At 41.7% G+C, this 26,690-nt stretch overlaps 1 protein-coding gene across 5 annotated transcripts in view; it reads left to right on the top strand.

Moving 5' to 3' along the window:
- SYBU (syntabulin) overlaps positions 1-26,690 on the top strand; it is a 1,013,882-nt gene that overhangs the window by 557,214 nt on the left and 429,978 nt on the right. For 4 of the 5 annotated variants that reach the window (XM_044067094.1, XM_044067093.1, XM_044067092.1 and 1 more), the window contains one exon: positions 3,836-4,033. The exons of the other annotated variant lie outside the window; for it this stretch is intronic. In XM_044067094.1, coding sequence (XP_043923029.1) covers positions 3,836-4,033 — 198 coding nt within the window. The remainder of the gene's footprint in view (positions 1-3,835; positions 4,034-26,690) is intronic. 5 annotated transcript variants of the gene reach the window in all.

The raw sequence follows: 26,690 nt of genomic DNA, 5'->3' as shown, positions 1-26,690 counted from the left end.
ACTAGACCCCCCCAGACACCAGACACAGGGAATGCAGAGATCTAAGCAGTGGACTACCTCCACTTCAAAACCCCCTTATGGTAAGACCTCACAAGAACTCCCCTCCCTCTACTCACCTTCACTTACCCCTAGGAGGAAAACTCTCCCTTCACGCAAGCACCTGGGCCCCATTACCAACAACCACTGGGTTCTGAACATAGTATCTCAGGGACACAAATTTTCTTTCCACACCCTTCCACCCTCAAAAGGATTCCCATATCTACCTCTAAACCAGTGGGCAGAGGCTCAAAAGTAAATCCTTTCTCTGCTTTCTATGAGAGCAGTAGAGCATGTTCCTGCAGAACAGATAGGCCAAGGTTTCTACTCGAGACTTTTTCTGGTGCCCAGAAAAGAGGGCCCCTGGTGCCCCATCCTCGTTCTATCCATTCTAAACACCTTCCTCGTGATCTCAAAATGCTCACCCTCCAGGAGCTGCTACCCATGCTCTCCAAGGACGCTTGGCTAGTCACCCTAGATCTAAAAGAGGCCTACCTCCACATTCCTATCAGGGAATCATGCAGGAAATATCTCCATTTCAGGGCAGGATCTCAACACTTTCAGTTATCTGTGCTTCCCTTTGGCTTATCTACTGTTCCCAGAGTATTCACAAAATGTCTGGCTCCGCCAGTTGCCTTTTGCAGACAAAGGAATATCCTGATTTACACATACTTAGACGACTGCCTTATTCAGACAGACAGCCAGGAAAAGCTGCTCAAGCACCTGGCCTTTGTAAAGACCCTACTAACCTCCCTAGGGTACACCATCAACAAAAAGAAATCCAAACAGGTGCCCACCCAAAGGATTATCTTCCTGGGAGCAAGCCTGGACACAGCATCCCAGATAGCATTCCTTACACCAGGAAAAACAAATTTTCCTGACAGCCCACTTCTCTCAACTAGCCACCAGGCCCCAGTTATCAGCAAGGAAGATCCTGCAAGCTCTGGGGTTTATGGCATCTTGCATACTGCTCATTCCATATATCAGACTGCATATGAGGAAACTTCAGTGGTACCTAAAAAGCCTTTGGTGTCAACACTCTCAAGACCTGGAAACTCTTCTACCTATAATTCCTTGCCTCAGAAAAGATTTTCTCAACAGCTTGCTCCCACAACAAGGGACTGCCTTTCTCAGCACCCCCTGCCGCCCAGACCCTCGCCACAGACATGTCAGACTATGCTTGGGATGCACACCTGGACGGCAGGTGCATACAGGGCCACTGGACCCCACAGCAAATCCCTCTGCACATCAACCAAAAATAGATGATGGGTGTCCAGCACGCCTTGATAGCTTTCAAACCCCTTCTCTGTCCAGGGGCTCTCCTGATCAAAACAGACAACACCACTGTGATGTGGTATATCAACAAGCAAGGAGGGACCCACTCCTACCCTCTATGCAGGCTGGCCATGGCCCTTTGGCACACAGCCTCTGCCATGCATCTGCACCTGTTAGCGCAGTTCCTACCAGGCTCTCTCAACTCTCTGGCGGACCAATTAAGCAGAAATCTTCTGGATCTACACGAGTGGCAGCTCAACAGAAGAACCTTCACTCTAATAATTCAGAAATGGGGCACTCTGAAGGTTGACCTCTTTGCCTCCCACACCAACCACCAGCTCAGCAAATTCTGCACCAGGGAGCATCACTGCATGGCTTGGAAAGTGGATGCCCTGTCCTTCCCCTGGGTCAATTTATCAGTCTATGCCTTTCCTCCACTACCTCTCATCACCAGGATACTACTCAAAATAAAGGAGGCAAAACCAAGGACCATTCTTATAGCTCCAGACTGGCCTTGCCAGCACTGGTACCCCTTGCTGCACAGCCTGTCCCCACCGCCACCATGGCATCTTCCTCAGATTCCAAACCTCCTGACCCAGAGGGAACGGGAATTCATGCATCCCCAGTTGCAGACACTCAGTTTGGCAGCTTGGCTTATTCCCTAACTCCGAACCAATCTGCCAATCCCAGTAAACCGGTTCTAGATGTTATCCGTAAGGCCAGACGCCCTAGCACTAGAAAGTCTTACACTGACAAATGTAAAAGGTTCTGCACCTGGATCTAGGCTAAGGGTGCCAATATGGCTGAGCCCTCCCTCCCTCTCATCTTGGATTGCTTAGCTGACCTACTGCACAGTGGCCTCTCTTTCTCCTCTATAAAAATTCATGCCTCTGCTATTTCTGCTCATTTTCCCACTGTGCAGCCCCTTTTTCTCACATCCTTTGATTAAACAGTTCCTAATAGGGGCTAGCATCTTGAGGCCACCCAGAAGGGCACCAACCACAGCTTGGGACCTTAACTTTGTATTGGAAAAGCTCACTCATGCCCCCCTTCAAACCAGCTTATTTTGCAGAGCTAAAATTTCTCTTCTGGAAGACAGCATTCCTTCTGGCCATCACTTTAGCCAGAAAAGTCTCCGAGCTGCAAGCGCTCATGGCTGTGGAACCCTTCCTCATCATCTTTGCTGACAGGGTTATCCGTTAGAACTAACCCAGCCTTCATCCCCAAGGTGTGGTGTCCAGTGTGGCTCTCAACCAATCAATTCGTTTGCCTACCTTTTTTCCTAATCCCCAGCAAAAGGGGGAAAGGATTCTGCACTCTAGATGTGCACAGACAGCTCAGATTCTATCTAGACAGGACTAAATCCTTCAGAAAGTCTGATCAAGCTGGTTAGCTTTGCTACAGGGGCAGAAAGCAAAGCCATCTCCAAACAAACCATATCCAAATGGATAGCACACTGCATCCATTTCTGCTACAAACAACATAGAAAGCCTCCCCCCAAGGGGGTCAGGACTCACTCCACCAGAGCAGCCTTCACCTCTGCAGCTTTCCTCAGAGGACTCCCCACCAGGGACATCCTGAAGGCTGCCACCTGGAGATCTGTTCACACTTTTACCAAGCATTACCACCTGCCTCTCTTCTCTAAATCCAAGGCAGGGTTTGCCTCTGCAGTCTTGCAGGGCATCCTAGTCAGCCCCTAGTTTCTTTGACGGCCTCCACCCATTTCCTCAGCTTTGGGAATCAACCCAAATGTGATGACTGCAACAGTGAAACACGAAGAACATAGTACAGTTGTGTACATTTAACATAAATGTAGATGTTCGAGTGTATTCATTGTTGCAGTCCTGGTTTCCCTCCCTCCATCCCCCTTTTCTTTTTCCTTACAGGGACATATCGGTAGTTACTTTCTACTGGTGAGGTTCTTCCACCAGAACCTAGCTCCTACTTGGGGAGTCCTGACAGGTTAGGGCAAGAAAAACCTAATGTAATGGCATCGGCTGCCTTTCTTTATACAACTGACAACCTGGTGACAGCATCGGCTGCCTTTCTTTATACAACTGACGACCTGGTGACAGCAACCAACGCAGAAATACTAAGCCTCTGGTATTCGGGCTGGCCGAGGGCTACCCTGGATAACCCAAATGTGATGACTGCAACAGTGAATGCACTCGAATATCTACATTTGTAGTAAGTGTACACAACTGTACTTTATGCTTACAGATGGCTTTTAAATGATGCATCATGCAAAAGTTTGCTTTGAGAATTGCATAAATGATATTGCTGTGAACATAAGCTTGGCAAAACAGACCAACATAGATCAGTGTGTGTATCTGAACAATGTTTGGAACAGGGCTGACACTACAGTACATTTGTATCCTGTTTTCATGTGATTTGTGTGTACCTTTGGCCTGTTGTTGTTTCTTAGCACTAATTACACTTCTGTGGTAAAGCAGCTGCTCTTCAGCAGTAAACTTAAATGTCAAGTGGTGCCTGAAATGATTTCCTCACATTTTTCACTCGGCAGCCGTGGTTCCCATGGAAGAAATAGCTTTTCTAAGACTACAACCATGTCAGTCTCTCCCCGTGAAAAGGACATCCTCTCAGTGCTTTGCAAAAACCAAATGAACCCTGTCAACATCCAGGATTCTTATGCAGCTTCTTCTCTTAGCAGCAGCAGTAACTCCGGCTCTTACAAGGGAAGTGACACCAGTCCAACTCTGAGGTACAGTTAATGACAATTGTTTGCTGAACCTTATTCAACAGCAGTTTCTTTTCTAACAGTGGTATTCATAAAATGGCATGTTATTTAAAAATTCTTAATTTTTTGGTGAACTCTGAAATTAAATCCGGCAAAAACTGTATAAATTCTTCATATCATTCATCTGTTTGGCATACAGTGTACAGCAGCTATAGTTTTCTGTCACAAAATGGAAATGCAGGTTACTTATTTATTTTTTATGTGGCACACTGGATTGTATGCTGCTTGTCTTGGAAAATGTAAGCCAAAGGCTCATACACCACTTGATAATACAAAGTAAATGATCAAAAATTTTCATTTTTTTTTTCTTTATTTCATTCACTGTTTCAGAGCATCGTAAAATATCTTAAGCTTGGCTTCCTATTTATAATACTTATTTTACACAGTATTAGATTAAGAAAAATCCATTTTTTTTCTTTTCTTCTCCTTTAGTGATATTTGGTAAACAAATACAAAAACAATACGGTGTCATTCAGTTGCCTCTCAAACTACATATTACCTCTTGACATCACAAGTACAATGGGTTCATAGATAATTGCTATACCTGTAGTCCAGGGGACCAGTGAGGAGCCTAGCCCCAGTTCTCAGTTGCCCCAAACACCGTCAGTGTGACCTTGCGCAAATCACTTAATCAGTTGGCCGCTGAGGGAATCAAACCCTGTACTACAAGTATAGCTCATAGCCTTTAACCTGTGCACCAGTTGTCAGACAAATCTTGCGCATAAAGACATTACTAAACTTTTCAAAGAGACATGCAGAAGAACTACCTTAATACATCTAAACATGGACAGAAATTGTCATATTATTGTGCATAAGGACCACACAAGTTTACTTTATAAGATAATCATTTATCTTATGTATGTAAAACAATAATGTGACACATTTGTAAGTGGTTACACTACTACTGGCTTCTTTGTAAAATGCTCACACACATCCTTGTGGCTCCCTTTTCCATGGTCCTGCCACTTCCTTCAGCCTGCAAGCTGCATTAGGCATCCCTGGTGTCTCTGTTTTTTGGCCAGTACTGTTACCAGTGCTTCCTGAAGTACAGAGGATATAAAAAGTTTACGCACCCCTGTTAAAATGCCAGGTTTTGTGATATAAAAAAATGGGGTTCACTTCACAATGCCAAATTTCAGAAATGTCAAATTTCATATGGCTGCGACCATATGATCAAAGTTTCGGAATCTCAGCATTGTAGATCTGCATACAGTGTGGAATGGGGGAGTTCCCTTTTCCTCGCTGTAGTGCAGTCTCGGAGTTGGTATATTTAAGTAGTGGGGTTGTGGGGGGAGTAGCCCTCCACGTGGTGGGTGCAGGGGGGGGCTTCCCCTCCTGCAATAATGGTGAGAAAGTTTTTTTTTTTTTTTTTGTGGATTTATTTTACAATGTTGAGGTTCTGAAATTTCCATCATATGGTCTCGGCCATATGAAATTCGACTTTTCAGAAATTTGCATTGTGAAGTGAATCCAAAAATTGAGACCACAATAAATAATTTCAAAACTTTTCCCACCTTTAATGTGACCTATAACCTGTATAATTCAGTTGAAAAACAAAACAAATCTGTTGGGACAAAAAATAAAAAATGTGCAATAAGCTGGTTGCATAAGTGTGCACATCTTTAAACTAATACTTTGTTGAAGCACCTTTTGATTTAATTACAGCATTCAGTCTTCTTGGGTAGGGGTCTGTCAGCATGGCCCATCTTGACTTGGCAATATTTGCACATTCTTCCTTGTAAAAGCGCTCAGAATTTGTCAGATTGCAAAGGCATCTCTTGTGCACAGCCCTCTTCAGGTCACCCCACAGATTTGCTGTTGGATTTAGGTCTGGGCTGTAGCTGGGCCATTCCAGAACTTTATTTTCTTCTGGTGAAGCCATTCTTTTGTTGATTTGGACGTATACTTGGGGTCATTGTCACATTGAAAGGTGAAATTCCTCTTCATTTTCATCTTTCTAGCAGACACCTGAAAATTTCGGGCCAAAAGTGACTGGTATTTGGAACTGTTCATAATTCCCTCCACCTTGACTAAAGCCCTAGTTCCAGCTGAAGAAAAGCAACCCCAAAGCATGATACTGCTCACTGTGGGGATGGTGGACTTTTGGTGATGCAAAGTATTTTTGCTGCAAAAGTATCTTTTGGATTTATGGCCAGAAAGTTCAACCTTGGTCTCATCAGACCATAACACATTTTGCACATGCTTATGGGAGACTTGATGTATTGTTTTGCACATTTCAGCTAGGCCTGGATGTTTTTCTGTGTGAGAAAAGGCTTCCATGTTGCAATCCCTACCCCACAGGAAAGACATATAGAGAGTGCTGGAGATTATGACATGTAGTACACAACCAGTACTTGCCAGAAATTCCTGCAGCTCCTTCAGTGCTTCTGTAGGTCTCTTGGCAGCCTCCCTGACCAGTTTTCGTCTTGTCTTTTTATCAATTTTGGAGGGACGTCTAGTTCTTTGCAACGTCACTGTTGTCCCATATTTTCTTGACTTTTTGATGACTGTCTTCACTGTATTCCACGGTATATCCAATGCTGTGGAAATTTTTTGTACCCTTCTCCTGACTGATGCCTTTCAACAATGAGATCTCTTTGATGCTTTGTAAGGTCTCTCCGAACCATGGCTTTTGCTGTAGTAGGCAACTGAGTAAATGTCAGGAAAATCCTACTAGGACAGCTGAACTTTATTTGCGGTTAATCAGGCTCTTTAATTAATGGCAGGTGTGTACCCAAGAAGACTGAATGCTGTAATTAAATCAAAAGGTGCTTCAAGCTTATTGTACATTTTTATTTTTTTATATTTTTTCCCCTAACAGATTTGTTTGTTTTTCAGTTGAATTGTACAGGTTATAGGTCACATTAAATGTGAGAAAAGTTTTTAAATGATTTATTGCGGTCTAATTTTTTATATCACAAAAACCTGGCATTTTAACAAGGGTGTGTACACTTTTTGTATCCACTGTGTGTATATTTATGTATACATACATGTAAGAGTGTGTGTGTAGATCCCTTTCATATGATTGAAGTTTCAAAACCAAAAATTTTTTTTTTTGTTTTTGCAGAGGTGGGGGGCAAGCCCCCTGCACCTCCCACATCCCCTGTTAAATATACCAACTCAGAGATTTCACTGCAGTGAGGAAAAGGGTAAATTTTCCAATCTACACTATACAGCAATCTCCATTCAAAATGTGCAGTGTTTCAGAACTTCAATCATATGGTCTCAATCGTATTAATTTCAAAGTTGTGGAACTTTGATCATATGATAGGAATGTGTGTGTGTGTGTGTGTGTGTGTGTGTGTGTGTGTGTGTGTGTGTGTGTGTGTGTGTGTGTGTGTGTGTGTGTGTGTGTGTATATAAAGGCAGTGTGGGAGCATGAAACACCCCTGTGTAAAGATGCTTCTTTTCATTATTTTTTCTGCTTGTAAAACATAATGTCCAGGACACTGTGGATATAGAGTGATTTGTAATGGTAGGCAGAGGCTTGATTAACATTAGAACAGGGTGCAGACTGATCCTCATAAAGACTTGTATATTTCTTTATGGTGGTTAAGGGTGCAACGGTACATAAATTGTAAATATTTACAATAAGGGGATTGTCTGTATAGCATATATAGCGTCTTGTATCCTCCATGGGAATTTTCAGTTCAGTTGTAGATCATGAATTAAACAGTTAAACAAGTTTACTTTTACAAGTTTCCATGTCCTCATTACCTTTAATTTCTTCCTTTCTTGCTCCTACTACAGGTTTCTTGCCCACACCACAGCCCCTCCATTCCGTTTGTCATTCTGCTAAGTCTCCATTGCATTATTGCATCATTCATACCTCTCCACCTGGAAACATCAAAAATCTGGACAAAGGCCCATGAAAAGTAGGTACAACTGGCCAAAAATCGGGACACTGATTAACATAAGATTTGCATACATAATGTAACCGCACCCACTTCATTGGGATTTTGGGATACCAACATGTAGTTTGAAGTTACTAAATAATAATAAATAATGGCACACATTTGAATTTCAGACTTCATAACCCTCAGAATATGTCTATTAATGCAAAACATGTTGTTATAACAACTGTCTGAGTTTACAGGAGCAATATTTAAAATCTGTCCCTATTTTTGGGATTTTGTCCCCTTATTATTTTTGGCTTTGTCCTTGTCAAGATTTCCTGCTCTGAGAGGTTGAGAGATACGACTCTGGCTCTTCAAATCATTCCTTCACTATTTATGCTAATGTCGTTATCGCAGTGCTGCTGGCTTAAAAGCTGTCAACCAGTTGTGTGTTTATTTTCAAGTTGTTAGCCAGGTACACTATGACACATAAGCCTACTGAGCTTTCCATAGGATAATGTGGTATCCACTTGTAAATGATTAACTTGTCCGCATGTTTTGCTTGAGCCTGCAATCCTTGAAGCTGGTTTGAATACTATAAATACAAAGTCTGCGAACATGTAGGCCATTCAAACACACAACATAAGCAAATAGTCTGCAAAACTATACACAAATCCCATGTCTTTTCTCTGTGGTTCATCACAGCAAAGATGACAGGTGAGGGAATGGAAACTTGACTCTCTCTCCAAAAATCCATATGCTTTATTATTGAACTTGGTCTCTACAAGGCAGCATTTATCAGCCACCCTCTAGCAAGACTGTCAACAAATAACCCACATGCTAACCCCTGGGTATGCCTTAGGCAACTGAAGTAGAAGATTTCAAGTGCTTCAAAAGTTACTTATTAAAAGTTTATTGCCTTCTTTCTGGGTTTCACCCACCTAGCAAATCTGAATTGCTTGTTTACCACGATGACTACTTTGCAAAAATACCACAGTTAATTCCTAGAATTTACCAGCAAACAAAGCAAGAATTGCAGTAACTAAGGTAAGTCAATAAACTACCCATAATACTTCCTTTGAAAAGGGGTGTAATCTTGAAAATGTGCAGTGCAACACATCTGTCCACTGGGTTATGGGAGCAGCAGAAACTCAGTGGACAAATGGAGAATTTTAAGAATAATTCCACATGCAACTGAGAAGCAGGAACAGTTACTATGGAAGCCACACATAACCACAGGGAACTTTATATTCTCTAAAACACTGATGGGATAGCAGTGAGGTATGAATTTCATAAGAGTGTCATGTCTACTTTGTCACTAAGCCTTTCCATGTAAATCTATGTATTAACTACATGAGCATTGTATGGATTGCAAAGTTTACTTGTTTCTTCAGCACTCTGAATAGTTTATCAAACTCTTGTAGATCAGTCTGTCAAAAGCATAGTTATTTCCAAAAGTGGAATTAAAGTGAAGAGTAAATATCAAAAGACCATGGTTGAACAAATAAATGCCCTATGCGTAGTTATGGCAATTATTTCTGTAATTTAGCCCCATCCCAATATGTTTGTACAGATATGGTCTTCTCTCTCCTTAATGCCATATGATGGCAGTAACTGCCATTACTGTCATGCAAATCTGCCTGATAAAATACTTTACTTTGAGTATGTAATAATAAGACTTCCAGTGTAAATTATTTTATGTGTGTATTAATGTGTTAGTGAAACAGTAGTTGATTTAATTCACGCTACACTAACTCTCAGCTGTCCCATATTTTTTGCTCAAACTTTTCCTCTCTACCTCCTAATCCATCCTGAAATTAACTGCTGGTCACAAAAGTCACTGCAAAAGTATGTGAGCTGTTTATTAGTGATATTGAAAAGGGAAATGTTACAGACTAATTTAAAGGAGTGTAATTTTGATTTGCATGCATCTGATAATGCAAGCTTGCAATAGCATCACTGAATTTTTGAAAATGAAATCTGGATTTAAGGGGACAATCAGGAATTCTTGACACCCTATTATTTTGAGCCCAAAACCGGGAAGTACCAAGGAATTTGGTACAGTTGAGAGGTATGGTATAATTTCTAGCTACTTGTTATCATCCGTTTCTTTGAATGTTCATTAAACCTGGGCATTGTACTCAAGGTGTGGCATTTATTGGTGTACTGTTCATTAGGAAAATGAGCGGTGGATCTGTTTAGTGCACACCATTCTTTTCTTGTGGATTTACCCTTTCATTATCCGTAGTTTAGCCTGGGAGTTATAGCATTTAGTATGTTATGTTGCTCAAGTAGAGATGAACACAGATTGCATACGGTTAGCTTCATCAGTATTCACTTTCAAACCGCTTGTATTATAGAAGGCACTAGACTGCATATGATGTACGTTCTAGAATTGTGATGGAGGATAAAGGTACCAAATCTATTATAGGCTGAGGGTTCCAAAAGGCACTGGAGGCAGAATATACAAGAAAACGCAGGTTTATTCAAATTCCACAAGCTAAAATATTAGCCCATTTGTCTTTGCAGATTAAAACTAATAAAGCAGTGCCATCGTGGTAACCTGTATCCTGGAGAGCTATATGAATTAGACAGTTTAAAACAACAAAGCAAAAGTGTAAGCATGTAGGTCTCGCCCAGGCCGTCAGAAAATTCCAGTGCTTCAGGCCTGTCCCAGTCACAACTTTCATTCAATGAAATATGTACATTCAGAGGTACAATCTATTGGCCTTCTCACTTCCAGATTCATCCTTCAGTGAGGAACTAACCTCTTAGTTACTGCTTTCACTGAACTTTTTTATACAACTGTAATTGACAATTAAAACCTTAATGTTCATTGTGTTACCCTGCTGCAGTCATCACACTTGGGTTATCCTGTCATCAGGCGGTCCCGCAGTCGGCCGGATTTCCAAAGTCTTGGTCCGACGTCGGTTGCTGTCGCCTCATCCCTGACGTCAGTGCGCCAGGGATATATATATTGCAACAGACGCTATTTTCTTCAGTCTTTCTTGCCGCCTGGTGCCCGAAGCAGAAGAGCAGAAGCAGTTCGCAAGTGCCGGTCGGCCGACTCCTGAGATTTTCGAATTTCAGACCGAAGTCTTCTATAAAGCTAAGTACCCCGTTGGGGAAACTTTTCTTGCCTCAGACCGATGTCAGAAAAAGTTAACAATTGTATTTCTTGTGGGAAGCAAATACCTCATGTGGATTTTCATTCTTATTGCATACCTTGCCTAGGCCCTGATCACGACGTCACTTGTCGTTTTTGTGCTAGATTTAATAAACGTATTATTAAAAGACGATTTGATTTCGCACAACACTTTTTTGGTAGAAAATTTAACTATAACATGCCGTCGGAACTACCGACGTGCACAAAAAGCGCAGGGACAAGGATCGACAGCCCAGGCCTAAGCCCGATTCCGAGGCCTCAGTTGATCCAGTCTCCGGTTATCAGTGAGGCTCCGACGCAGCCTCTGACTACCGCAGTTCTGGAACCCGAGACCGCTACAGATATTTTGACGGAATGTACTAGGCCGATGCAGCCTTTTACTTCAGGCCCTTCCAACGATTTACCTTCCAAGGACGTCGGTGCTTCTGAAACGCCATCAGTTTCTGAAGGCGTTTTCAGACCGACGACTCTTACAGTCAAAACGTTTTCCAAGTCGAAGACTCCTTCTAAATCGAAAAAGGCTTCACTTCAGTCTCCTGTTCAAGGCCCTATGCCAAAGAAACAGATGCTCAAAATGGCTGAAGATTTGATTTCTCTTATCAGGGGTTCTCAGCCTCCTCCTGACAAAAGGCCTAGACAAGTGGAAGATTCTGCTTCCTCTGAACAACTGTCTATTTCTTCGGATTCCTCTGAGGACCAAGACTATTCCTTCTCTCCTTATGAAGATTCTGATGCTGAGGACTCCATTCCCTCAGCTCCCCCTCCAGAAGATTACTGTTTTGGGGAAACTTTACTCACTATGAGGGAACATTTTCACTGGGAAGGTCAGGATTACTCTGATTCCAAGAAAAGGCTCAGAGAGTTTCTTTTACTTCCCCCAGCACAGACCTCTAGCCATCCCTCCTGTTTTGGACATTGTGGATGATGTCTATTTAGAATCCAGTTTCAACCCTGACTCCCTACCTCCTGCCCTGGCCAAGCCTGACAGATACTACAGAGTACCTGATTCCCACAAATTCCTTTACAAAAGCCCAGTAGCTGACCCAGAAACTATCTCCCAGGGTCCCAAGGGGGCTAAGGCTTCCATGGCTAAAAATCCAGTACCTTCTGAGAGGGATTCAAGAGCACTAGACATGGGGGAAAAAGGTTTACACCTCAGCCACTTTAGCTATGAGAGCACTAAACTGTCAATTTCATATGCTTAAGTATCAGCAATTTTCTGATCTCTCAGTTAAAACAAAAGATAACCACCCTCCCTCAACAATCTGAATTTAAAAAAGTACAGGATTTGTTGCACGCCACCGAGCAGGTGGGCAAACATACCTTACAATGTGGGTTTGATTCTTTAGAGGCCTCCTGTAGAGCAGCTGTCACTGGATCAGTTATACGTAGGCATGCCTGGTTAAAGGAACAAAGTCTGCCTGATCATGTTAAAGCAAAACTACTAGATGCTCCCTTACAGCAGGATGTTGTTTTTGGTGTTAAAGCAGAAGAAGTTTTAAAGAAAATGGAAGATAAGGCGAAATCAATGCGGACAGTCAAAGATTTCCTACAAGTACAACCCCCTTGCTTCAGCAGAAACTGGCCATCAAAAAATTGGTCCTTTCCAGCCACTGACAGACTTCAGAGGGGTAAATACAGGCGCCCAAGGGGCAGAGGACAACCACAAGCTCAGTATAAACCTCACCAATGGGGCACTCCAATCCAGAAGGGAGGAGAAGACAGGTCTCAACCCACCAGAAGGCAAACTCAATGACTTGCACTTCAGCTGGCCAAACAAAGCTCTTTTGTCAGCCCCCTTGGGGGGGGGGGGGAACTAGCACTATTTGCAGACAACTGGCACATGGTCACAAAGGACACAAATGGGTCCTAGACATAATTTTACGAGGATACAGATTCCACTTTCACACCTTGCCAATAAAAAGAGGAATGCCAAACCTGCCACAAAATCAAAGGGCAGAGGCTCAAAAACAAATTACAGCTCTCATGGCCATGAGAGCCATTCAAAGGGTACCAACTCAAGAGCAAGGCCAAGGATTTTACTCAAGACTCTTCCTAGTACCCAGAAAAGAAAATGCTTGGAGACCAGTTCTGGACCTTTCAATTCTAAACACTTACTTACAAGTTCCCAAATTCAAGATGCTAACACTACAGCAGCTACTTCCCATGTTGGGCAAAGAAGCATGGCTGGTAACGTTGGACCTCAAGGAGGCATACCTGCATGTCCCTATCAGACAAAGTTGCAGAAGATACCTCTGTTTCATTGCAGGTTCAACCCATTATCAATTCTCTGCACTGCCCTTTGGCTTATCTACTGCTCCCAGAGTTTTCACAAAATGCCTGGCACCAGTAATTGCATACTGCAGACAGAGGAATTCAAATATATCCATACCTGGATGACTGCCTCATCCAAGCAGAAAGAAAAGACATTCTCTTACAACATCTGGCTTTTGTGAAGCATCTATTAAATTGTCTGGGGTACACAGTAAACAAAGAAGTCAAAACTAGTACCCTCACAAAAAATGACATTCCTGGGTGCCAGCTTGGACACAACGGCCCAGAAGGCTTATCTTACACCAGACAAGTAGTTACAACTGACTCAATATTTTAAGACAATGGCAGCAAAGACCCAATTAACTGCAAGAAAAATTCTGCAGGCTTTGGGCTTCATGGCTTCTTGCATTCTGATAATACCATTTGCATAACTGCATATGAGGAAATTACAGTGGTACCTAAAAAGTGTATGGTCTCAACACAGCCACAGCTTGGACACAGTGATATCTCTCATTCCCTGCCTTCAACAGGAATTTCTATGGTGGGCACAGGCATGTCACCTCAACAAGGGTCAGCCTTTCACCTTGCCCCCACCCAGGCAAACTATCACAACAGATGCTTCAGACTATGCCTGGGGGGCACACATGGCAGGGCAATGTATTCAAGGCCTATGGACTGCAGAACAATGAAAACTGCACATAAACCAAAAAGAGATGCTAGCTGTACAGAAAGCTCTGACAGCCTTCAAGGATCTACTACAGCCAGGACAACTTGCAATAAAGACGGACAACACCACAGTAATGTGGTACATAAACAAACAAGGGGGCACACATTCCTACCCTCTTTGCAGGCAAGCAATAATCTTATGGAACACAGCTCTGGCCTACCAAGTCCAGTTACAAGCTCAATTCCTGCCAGGACAGAAAAACACATTGGCAGACGACCTAAGCAGAAACATCAAAGATCCCCACGAGTGGAAGCTAGACCCACAAATATTTACAATGATAACTCAAAGATGGGGCCTACCAAATATAGACCTGTTTGCCAGTCCTCAAAACTACCAGCTGACAAAATTTTGTACAAGGACATTCCACCATCAAGCTTGGAAAATGGACGCTCTCTCCTTCAGTTAGAAAAACCTGATAGCATATGCCTTTCCTCCATTACCTCTTCTCACAAAGGTTCTTTTGAAGGTCAAAAAGGAGAAACCTCGACTGATTCTCATAGCCCCAGACTGGCCACGCCAGCACTGGCACCCGCTATTGAAGAATATGGCTCATAGCCCACCATGGATATTGCCTCAAATAGACTGGCCACGCCAGCACTGGTACCCGCTATTGAAGAATATGGCTCACAGCCCACCGTGGATATTGCCTCAAATACCTCATTTGCTCACGCAGCATGACAAGCAGATTCTACACAGCCAGATCAAAACCTTAAACCGGGCTGCATGGCAAATCAATTAAGCATCCAACCAGCCCCTCTTTCACAAGCAGTACTGGATGTTATTCTAGAAGCCAGGAGGCCAAGCACCAGGAAGGCTTACTCAGACAAATGGAAAAGGTTTTCTGCTTGGAACCAAGCTAAAGGCCAAGAAACAACTCAGCCTCATATGCCTTGCATTCTGCAGTATTTAGCTGAGATGTTGCATAAAGGACTTTCCTTCTCCTCAATTAAAATCCATGCTTCAGCTATTTCAGCTCACTACGACACAAATCCACCTTTATTTTCCAATCCTCTTCTAAGGCAGTTCCTCAGAGGGGCAAAAAACATTAGACCACCTAGAAGAGCTCCTACACCAACATGGGACCTCAATTTTGTTCTGGAAAAACTAACGCTACCTCCCTTTGAACCAGCTTTTTCTGCAGACCTTCAGTTCCTATCTTGGAAGACTGCCCTGCTCCTGGCAATAACTTCTGCTAGGAGAGTCTCAGAATTACAGGCACTTATGGCAGTGGAACCTTTCCTCATTTTTCATCAAGACAGAGTTTCTCTATGAACTAATCCTTCCTTCATGTCTAAGGTGGTTTCCAGTGTAGCTTTAAATCAAACCATCCACCTACCCACTTTCTTCCCCAATCCACAGAACAAAGGTGAGAGACTCCTGCATTCCTTGGACATTCACAGGCAGCTTCGTTACTACTTAGATAAAACTAAGGCTTTCAGAAAAACTGACCAGCTCTGTTTCCTATGCTACAGCTTCTCAAGGGAGGGCCATATCCAAGCTAACCATTTCTAAATGGATAGGGCATTGCATACGATTCTGTTATACCCATCATGGGAAACCAGTTCCTCCTACCATTAGATCCCACTCTACCAGGGCAACCGCTACCTCTACAGCCTTTCTCAAGGGGGTTCCTACCAAGGAAGTTTTAGAAGCTGCAACTTGGAGTTCTGTACACACCTTCACCAAACACCATCACTTACCTCTTTATTCTAAGTCCAGGGCAGGCTTCGCCACTGCAGTTCTGCAGGGCCTCATTGCCTCCACTAACCCTCTATGATGCCTCCACACTACCTTAGCTTTGGGACTCAACCCAAGTGTGATGACTGCAGCAGGGTAACACGATGAACATAGTACAGTTTTGTACCTACCATAAATGTAGATGTTCGAGTGTTCACCCTGCTGCAGTCCAGGTTACCCTCCCTCCAACCCCTCTGATCTACTGGCTAAATCTCTGCTATACCTTACTGATGTATTTGCTTATAGCTGAGGGGATTTTGTGTTTGTACAGTGTTCACACCTTTTGGTACTAATTTGGATCACCTTTTTGGGGGCACCTGACATCTGGGGCAAGAAAAACTGAAGAAAATGGCGTCTGTTGCAATATATATACCCCTGGCGCACTGACGTCAGGGATGAGGCGACAGCAACTGACGTCGGACCAAGACTTTGAAAATCCGGCCAACTGCGGGACCGCCTGATGACAGGATAACCCAAGTGTGATGACTGCAGCAGGGTGAACATTCGAACATCTACATTTATGGTAGGTACAAAACTGTACTTTAATTATATAGCTGATACAAAATGTTGCCTAGGCATGGGCATGTTAACCACCTATTGCAGCATGCATTTTAAAGACACTTTATCCCTTTTCCTGAGCCTGTGTGTTACACAGATTTGCACACAACTTTGGATCCCTCTCTTCAAAAGCTGAAGTTCCCACTCTCATATTAAATAGATTACATTATGTACATGCAACTCGGGTACACTTCCTCCTAGTATGGAAAGAGCGCTGGTGTAGAATCAGTGATCGCAAAGTCATCCCCAGTGAAAGAGTCTGTCCACAGCATATACCACTGGTTGCCACAGTCAGTTGCAGGCAGTGGTCAGAGAAGGTTTTAAAGTCAACAGAAATCAGGCTACAGACCTGGAAGTTGACTGGAGAGAAAGTACAGCAGTTCAGTTAATTACTCTGGGCTCTAGCACCCCCAGAAGAGGAGGAAATAGGTTGAGATAGAGAAGAATGGCAGTGCCTCTAAACAGCACGTGTGAGGACTACAAAATAGACACGTATCCAAGCCAGGTATGGAAAATAAAGTACATACGGAAAGCTGGTGGAATGCAGAAGTCCAGGAAGTCATCAAAAAGAGTGCATAAAAAAGTGAGAGATAGAAAAAGACCAGGCTAGGAAGGAATACTGGTTGACTATCAAAGAAGCTAAGAAGGGAGTTGCAGTAGTAAAGAACAGTTAATCAGGGGGGCAGTCTACCAACATCTGGAAAGTGACTCGGTAGGTGGCACAATGAAACTATCATGTTGCAAGACAAAGAAAGATAAATAAGATAAGACACCCTTCATTAAGGATGCCAGCAACAACCTGCTTACTAGTCCACAGGACATCAAAGGCAGATGGAAGGAGTACTGTCAGCAGTTTCTGAATAAAGAAAACCCTCACAAAAACTGTACTGCCCCAGACACAGCCTACAATGAGAGAAGAAGAGCAGCCCACCCTAGAAGAAGAAAAATAATAGCGCTATGGAAAATGAAGTCAAGGAAAGCAGCAGGCTCGGATAAGGTCACAGCAGATATGATAAAGATGTTGGGTGAGATGGGGAGAAATGGCTCCTGAGGGTATTCATAGCAATGTGAAGAGAAAGGCATATCCCAGATGACTGGAGAATAAGCATACTCAAGCCAGTGTACAAGGACAAAGGGCATATTCACAACTGTTGGCAGTACAGTGTTATACTCGTGTCACATTGCTTACAAGTTCTGGAAAGGTCTTTTGATGAGCAGATACACAGAGTAGTAGAGAGTAAGATGGGAGATTACCAGTTTGGATTCAGATTAAGATGAAGCACAACTGACCTAATGTTTGCAGTGGGACAGATACTTGAGAAGAAGGTAGAGATGAGGAAAGAGGTCCGACTGGGAATTCCTAGACTTGGAGAAAGCATATGACAAGGTCCCAAGAAAGCTGATTTGGGCAGTACTGCGGTGGTTCAAAGTCCTAGAAACACTGGTAGAATTAGTGCAACCTATGTACAAGGACCCAGTGACTCAAGTATGAACATTGTTCAGTCTCACAGAAGGGTTCCTAGTGAGAGTGGATGGTGCAAGCCAGGGTTCAGCTTTTAGCCCATTGCTGTTCATACTGGTGATGGACTACATTAGCAAATGGGTCAGAAGGGACAGATCAACAAAGCTGCTGTATACAGATGATGTGTCATTACAGGCAGACACTGAGCAAGAACTTCGGCAAAGAATAGGGGAATGCAGTGCAAGACTGAAGGCATATGGGATGAAACTAAGTACAGGTAAGACCGTGGTAATAGCAGTAAATTGGGGAAATCAGAAGAAGCTGAGAATTGAGATAGAAGGGAAGATCAAGTGTCTGGGAGGGGTGGTTGAGAAGAGGGGAAGTCTGAATGAAGAGGTCAAAGCTGAAATCCATAGGGGCTGCAGCCAAATGGCATAGAGTGTCAGGGGCAGTGTATGACAGAAGAATGGCAGAGAAGCTGAAAAACAAGGTTTACAAAACAGTGGTGTGATCAGTACTACTGTATGGTACAGAAACATGGGGAGTAAAGGCAGAGCAGTTGAGAAAGCAAGAGGTGATGGAAATGAAGTGCCAGAGAAGTGTGGTAGGATACACACTGTGAGACAAAGAAATGACATAAGTGCAGAAGCCAAAGTAGCTCCAATTGCAGAAAAGATCAAAGAGGATAGACTACAGTCATTCGGGCACATGTGCAGAAAAGCAGATGACTGTCTGGTGAAGATGATTTGAGACCGACAGGAAGACTCTAAGAGGAAAAGAGGGCATCCAGCAGAGGTGGATGGATTGTGTGAGAGAAGATCTGCAACATTCAAGGAGGCAAGAGTGTGTGACACTGAATCAGGAGAGATGGCAGCAGTTAACATGACACCCTGACCCCGTGTAGAAAAATGGGGAAAAGGGGGGCTGGTGATTATGATATACATGCAATTATCATTTTATAGCAAGATATTTTTGTTTGCATTCGGGCAGTGTTTTAGTATGGAATTAATTTTTATAGGTGCTCCTGTTACTTCTAAAAGCTAAAATTTTTTATTCTTTTGAGTAGATACAAATCCAAAACATTTTTACAGTTACAGCATGTCCAATGTTAATAGCTGTACTTAATACTGTTATTCTTTTAAACCATTTTGAATATCTAGGCAATTTCCCAGAATTTGAATATTTAAGACAGTCTATTCATAGGTTCATAGTTTAGTACTAAGCTAACTGCCCTTGCGAGCCATTTTAAGCCGAGCCAATTATCCCTGTGAGACTCAAACTCTGCACCTTGTGTTTGTAAGGCAAACACCTTAGCCATTAAGCCACCCTAAAATGTTGATATTGTAGTCCTAGGAAGTACTTCATGTAACACATCAGGATGTTATGGACTCTGATAAACACCTCTGCTGGAAATGCCTGTTTGGGTATTTCTATGGATACATCTTTGGACACATCTGACAGTAGTATGGCCAGGGTGGGCTGCAATTAGCTGGTCCCCATCTCTAATGCAGTACCAGCATTTAAAAGCCGGTAATGCATTTGTGATCAAACATGAACGCTGTAGCACTCCATGTGTAATCTAAACTGTAGCAACTGCATGCTAAATTGTAGAAATCAGTTTGCTGCATTTTATAACAAAAACTGTTTTCTGTCTTTCTTTCTCTTTATTAGTAAAACACGAGTGCCATAGTGTTCCATGCAGGGTATGAACTGTAGCAACTCTTTGCTATATCTTTTGCAAGCAGCTTTATACAGTTTTAAAAAAATTGTTAATTTAGCAAATTTACAGTATGTACAAAAACTGCGGCGGTGTTACTGCGGTAGCATTGTCGTCTCCCAGTAAGACGTCCTGTTCAGTTCTCAGCTAGAGAGTCTTCTGTGTGGAGACCTGCGTGAGTGGGCGTACCTTCATTGAAGGTTGTGCGTCAGGGCTGGCAACTTGGCGCATAAAAATCAACTGCCAATCATTAGCGGACCGGAGTTCCGCTGTGGCGACCCCTAAGCGGGAAAAGCCGAAAGACACAACAACAACAGTATGTACATAGAAAGGAAGATATTCAACATCACATATTGTTATATGGTGTTAGGAATATACTAAATCAGCAAGGTAATTTTATACAACTGACACATTGTGTCTTGCTGTCCAAACCACCAAAAGTTTGTGTGATTTATAGATTTTATTCTGATCACTTTTTTTTCAGTTTTACATAGTATTGCTATTCAATTTTAAAATTATTTGAACATAAGAACAGATTTCGATGTCCAATTTTTTTGTAATAACCTTTCTAACAACTGCTAAAAGACTCCAAAATATAATTTGCTGGTTGGCTTTTACCAGTACATTAAGTGGAACATTCATTAGTATTCTTGGTCTAGTTAAAAACAATTATCAGATGATAAACCTTTTAGAAAGCATACTTATCTCTTCCCAGTACAAATTAAATTTTTCACAATACATAAACGTGTCCAATCAGCTTTTACATCTCCAACAAACAAAGTCATTTTACTAAACTTTGACTTTTTATTGGGAGTAACAAACATTATATGTATATATTTCTATATAAAAACTTTCCAGTATAAACTTGAAGCTTGACTAACTGTGTGACCTCCCCACTCCAGGCCAGTAATCAAGGAGGCTGAATCCTCATCACTGACACTGGAGAGGGACATTCACTTAGAAGGCAAATGGATACACTCAGTATTTCCAGATTCAGACTTCTCTACATCAAGCACAATGAGCACACAGGGAACACACTCAGCCGGGGTCTGGGTTACTCCCCCCTCCCTCCCTCCCTCCCTCTCTCACCAGGTCCCCAGTAAGGCTCCCCACTGGCACAGCTGCAGAGTTAAGTCCTCAGTTGAGTGTCTAAGCGAAGTCCTCCACCACTCTCTGTGAAACCAGTGCTTTGTGTCCTTGCCCCAAGTAGCTGACACACACTCTTTGAGATTTAATTTTCACACCCACACCTGGAAAGGACTGGTATAGATTACTCGCTCTATACCAACTTTGCCCAGACTATAAGGTAGATTTACTGCCAGCAGCCCGTTACTATAAGGCTCTTAAAAAGGGTATCCAATTTTCCTGAGTGAAATTAATATTAATACAAATGGTAACGTTGACCAAACAGCCAGGTTTTCGGGAGTGGCCAGAGTTAAATATTTGCAAATACTCTCAAAACTTAAATATTTTCTTTAAAAAAAAAAAGGCCAGCCACAATGAAAAGTTTAAATATATTTAATAATAAATAAACTAACATGAAAATATTAAAAAAAGTCCAAATAATAAAAGCAGGCGGAGAAGTGGATTTCATGGAACAACTAGAAAAGACAGACATAGAATTGACAGAGAAGGGGCTATGATCAGTAACTTTTTAATAAAAGTATTAAGACAGTAAGAAACTATAGACATAGTAGAGCCAGGCCCTATTTCTCTGAACAGGTAGATCCACAGTTTACTTTTAAAAACAAGAAGTCGTTAAGGAGACGATTATGTAATCCCAGGGATCAAATAAGGACTGAGGACACACCAGGGACTAGACAGTGTACCAGGTGCCAATTCTGTAAATTTATAAATCAAGATATGGAATTTCAACATCCAGACACTGGTACAATTTATGTATTAAGTGTCATGTGTGATGCTTTCCATGTGGTCTACCTTGCCACCTGCCAGGTATGTAGCAAATTCTATGTGGGAAAGACCGATCGATTATTAAGGGACAGGATCAGGGAACACCAATACCATATTAAGAAGGGTAGTGTGTTTAATGCTTTAGCAAAACACATAAATGAGACCAATGACCAACACACCTTTACATTCATGGTATTAGGTAAATGCTATGAAAATTTGAGAGGTGGTGATATCAGAGTTCAAACTGAGAACCTTGAAGCTAAATGGATTGTGAGATTAAGAGCCAACACAGGACATGGTCTTAATGACCATGTACCATTGAGACCCATCCTGGAAAACAGACCACTTCGTAGGTAGAATATGTTATACTTTTGTGGTTAATATGTATTTTTATATAAATTATTTTGCAACATTGTGTTTATGTAATGAAGTGTATACATTTTATTATGTATTTTGTTGTGGGCTGAACACAATTGCTCTTATGTATCTTTAAGAGCCTTACCTTTTAATCATGTGACTAGTTAATGCTTAATATAAGTACAGGTGTGTGAGTGTTGTTTTTTATACACCTGAAGAAGCCTTGTGGTGAAAGCACTTGTGTGTTTTGTAATAAATCAGCTGAAGAATCTGGAGCCTTGCCTCTGCCTGCTTTTATTATTTGGACTGGTTTTGTGTTTTTGCAGAGGTACCTGGCTACTGTTGGAACTACATCTTGCTTTGCCTATTTTTGGTTCTATATTTTCCAACGGATCCAGGGTAATGGCCACAGGAATGGAGAATATTGAACTGGAGTATAATCCGGTTTCCAAAATTGCTTGGACTGAACTCAATGTTAATCAATTCATATTTAAGGTGAGCGAGAAAGCTAATCCTTTATTGAACAATGATCTTGTCCCAGATGGGGATGAATGCATGAATATAGACATTGTGACACTGAAAAGTGAACTATTCTTGTTAGAAAAAGATTTGCTCAAACTGAAAAGAACACAGTTTGAGAAATTTAATCTCCAAGCTTGTATTGCTGAAGGCATTGTGCCTCGGAGACTAAGAATTCTTAAAATGCTCGCTCAAGCGGACTGCGATCCTTTACTATTATGTGAATGGCAGAAATTAAATCTGCAGACTAGTGCTGGTTATTTAAAACTACTGTCCGATTTTGCCGAAAAAGAAGAAACAAAGCTACTACTTCAGATTAAGAATAAACATCTTGATCTGTGTAAAAAATATGATTCTGCTTTGATTGTGAAGTCAATCAATGACATGCTTGAGAACGCTCTTGTCTATTCCCGTAAGTTAATACAAACCAAGTTAAGTTCTATAGAGATCGCCAAGACCTTTCAAGAGACCATGTCTTCATGTGGCCGAGAGTAGTTGATAATAACAACAGGGTTAACATTCAAACCCCTGTTGTTGAGTCTAACAACCAAGAAAGCATTACGGAGGTCCCCGCCAATCAGGAAGCCGCTACGAAAACCTCCACCAATCTAGATTCTGAAGAAATCCAGGAAATGGATGAGAGGAGGGTTCAATCAACTATCGACTTAGGTTGCACTACGCCGACAGCCAAGGCAACAGCAGTAAGAAGGAAAACTATTATAACTACAGCACAAGTCCATCAAGAAGTAAATGGCAATGCTTCCAACAGATGCGACCTTGATGATGGCACTCACCCTTCTTTTTTAGAAATCTTACGACCTCCAGGCGCTTGACTTTTCCTCTTCCAACCAGAAACCAGTCTATAAGCCGAGGAAGAGGTAGCTTGAACTAGGGACAACAGAGAGGGAGAAGTATGACCAGAACCAAAAGGAAGCATCCAGAAGGAACGATGAGTCCGTATATGATAAAGAAAGCTTCCATGAACAGCAAGCTTCCATGAACAGCAAAAATTAATAGTTAATTTATCCACCTATGCTCTATCCAGATAAGAATGTAATGTACTGGAAAAAGGACTTTTTATTCCGGCTGCTGACTCCGATATTACTGAAGTTGTTTTTGACATTAAATTATTTACACGCAATTTGATGTTGAAAATTATGTATGCGAATAATGGTGTAAATGGAGAATTTATGTTCAAAAAACCTACCTCTTTTTTACCTAAACTAAATCCCTTGGTTTTTGCATTTGAACAGTTATGCTTACATGATGTTTACAGAGTAGTTTATGAACAAAAGTCATAACCTCGTAGATGGTGTAATTTATCTAAGGATGAATTTGTAGCATTAAATAATTTACAAACTAACTCTCATATCATGATACGCCCTGCAGACAAGGGAGGACAGATTGTAATTTTGGATAGGGAAGACTATGATAGGAGAATGCTTGCTTTATTAGATGATGACACATTTTATAAAGTTATTACTTCATCACAAGTCAAAAGAATGGTTGAATACGTGCATAATAAGTTAAAGGAAATAGCCAGGATGGGTCTCATTGATGAAAATTTATTAAGATATTTTCTTATTCTCAACCCCACCACCCCAGTGATTCAAGGATTACCCAAGGTACACAAAAACAGGGAGAATCCCCCTTTGAGGCCCATTGTCACCGGTAGCAACTGGTGCACTGAGTCAATATCTATTTTTGTGGAGAAATTCCTTTGGAATTTTATTAAACAGTCGGCTTATATTTTGAAGGATACTGAACATTTTGTTAGAGCTCTATACAGTTTTAAATGTGAAAGAGAACAACAAGCTTGTAAACAACAAATGCTGTTAGTTACCCTTGATGTGGTGTCGCTTTTCACTGTTATCCCAAATGATTTTGGGATTAACAGTGTAGTTAAACTAATGCTTGAAACCAGAGAGTATGGCAGTGACATGGTGGACTTGATATGGTTATTACTAAGCCTGGTATTAGCGAATAATGTATTTATGTTCAGAGATAAGGTTTATTGGCAATGTAACGGGGTAGCCATGGGAACATCATGTGCTAACAGTTACGCGAATGCTGTAATGTCGAGATGGGAACAAGACAGTTTGGTCGTGGGTGATTTTAAGGATGATATATTATTCTTTCGTAGGTTTGTAGATGACTTACTTTCATGGGGGGGGGTCAATAGAACAGCTAATTAAGTTTGTGGACTATATCAATGTTTCAACACACTTCCTCAAGTTCACCATGTCACCAAGTCATACACTGAGGTTAATTTTTTAGTTGTCTCTATTACACAAGAACCTGATGGTGCACTGAGCACTAAAATGTTTAGGAAGGGATGTCATGTGAATAGTTTGTTAAGTAAAGACAGCATGGACCCTCCGTACACTTTTAGGAATGTTGCACAGAATCAAGCCTGTAGGGCCTCTAGATTAAATGCTAGAGAAGTGGATTTCATGGAACAACTAGAAAAGACAGACATAGAATTGACAAGAGAGGGACTACGATCAGAAACTTATTAATAAAAGTATTAAGACCGTAAGAAACTATAGACATAGTAGAGCCAGGCCTTATTTCTCAGAACAGGTAGGAAGCGATATATGTAATGGGAGTCAACAGGAACAAACTTTACAACCACTTAAAATGTGTTTTAGTTACTCTAGAAACAACAGATATTACACAGATATTATAGGTAAACATTGGAACATCCTGACGTCTGATAAACAAGTGAGCAACTTGATAGGAATACATCCACAGTTTACTTTTAAAAACAAGAAGTCATCAAGGAGACGATTATGTAATCCCAGAGATAATTAGGACTGAGGACACACCAGGGACTAGACCATGTACCAGGTGCCACTTCTGTAAATTTCTAAATCAAGATATGGAATTTCAACATCCAGACACTGGTACAATTTATGTATTAAGAACTAGTGCCAGGTGTGATACTTCCCATGTGGTCTACCTTGCCACCTGCCAGGTATGTAGCAAATTCTATGTGGGAAAGACCGATAGATTATTAAGGGACAGGATAAGGGAACACCAATATCATATTAAGAAGGGTAGTGTGTTTAATGCTTTAGCAAAACACATAAAGGAGACCAATGACCAACACACCTTTACATTCGTGGTATTAGGTAAATGCTATCAGAATTTGAGGGGTGGTGATATCAGAGTTCAAACTGAGAACCTTGAGGCTAAATGGATTGTGAGATTAAGAGCCAACACAGGACATGGTCTTAATGACCATGTACCATTGAGACTCATCCTGAAAAACAGACCACTTCATAGGTAGAATATGTTATACTTTTGTGGTTAATATGTATTTTTATATATATTAATGTTAAGTTGTCTATCTCACCTTCATTCTTGTTGGTTGGGTTCGGAGCCGATCCCCGGCTCCGACTTGGCCATCTTCAAAAGCTTGACAGCTGTTTACTGGCTCGAGGCTACCCCATATCCCATGATGCCTGGCGCTTGCTACCCAGATCTCGTTTGCCACTTCAGACTGTGAGTTTGTCTTACTGGCTCAGGCACGTATACTTTATTGTATTTTTTCTAATTTTACACCAACTTTTTCTTGTTAGTGTACCTAATTACTTAGTTGTAATATTCCCCAAGCTAGATTCCCTAGATAGCTTTTATCCCTCTTGTTTTTCTTGAAAACTCGTTTTAATTAGAGAGTTTTCCCCACCCCTCCCCCTCCCTTCCTTAGTGGTAGCCATTTAAGTTAGAGGCTAACCCTTTTTTTTTCGTCTTTCTCTAGTTAAAAAAAAATATATGTATATATGTATATATATATATATATATATATATATATATATATATATATATATATATATATATAGTATAGATTGTTTTTAGGTAGTGTCAGTAGTAGTAGACTTAGTTTTTTAGTGTGTGTTAGCTGTATAGTTTAGTTTGTTATACCTGCTAACTTGTTTTTTGCTTGTGTGTGTGTGTGTGTGTGTGTGTGTGTGTGTGTGTGTGTGTGTGTGTGTGTGTGTGTGTGTGTGTGTGTGTGTGTGTGTGAGTGATAACATGTCCAAGGATACTAAAGTGTCCAAATTCAAGAAGTGTGACTCATGCTGTCAGAAGATGTCTCTGACAGATGGTCACACTTCTTGTGTCTACTGTATGGGTGCGGTGCACCTGCAGGACTTTCGGTCTGTCATGCTTTCAGCCTAAGGGTCCTGCTGGAGCGCAAAAATAAGTTAATCCTTTGGGGTTTGCTTAAGCCACAGGATTCACCGGCTAAGGCTCAGCCTGCGAAATCCTCCAAGCCACCCAACTCTTCGGCTCCAAGTACTGAGCTGTTGTTGTGTGAAACCCCACCATCCGCCTCGGCTCCGGCCGGAGC

This window comes from Protopterus annectens, chromosome 3.part1 (assembly GCF_019279795.1).
Source record: "Protopterus annectens isolate FY-2018-M chromosome 3.part1, PAN1.0, whole genome shotgun sequence".
Classification (NCBI taxonomy): domain Eukaryota; kingdom Metazoa; phylum Chordata; order Ceratodontiformes; family Protopteridae; genus Protopterus; species Protopterus annectens.
The sequence above is the reverse complement of the archived record's forward strand: the minus strand, read 5'-3'. Positions and strand labels throughout refer to the sequence as shown.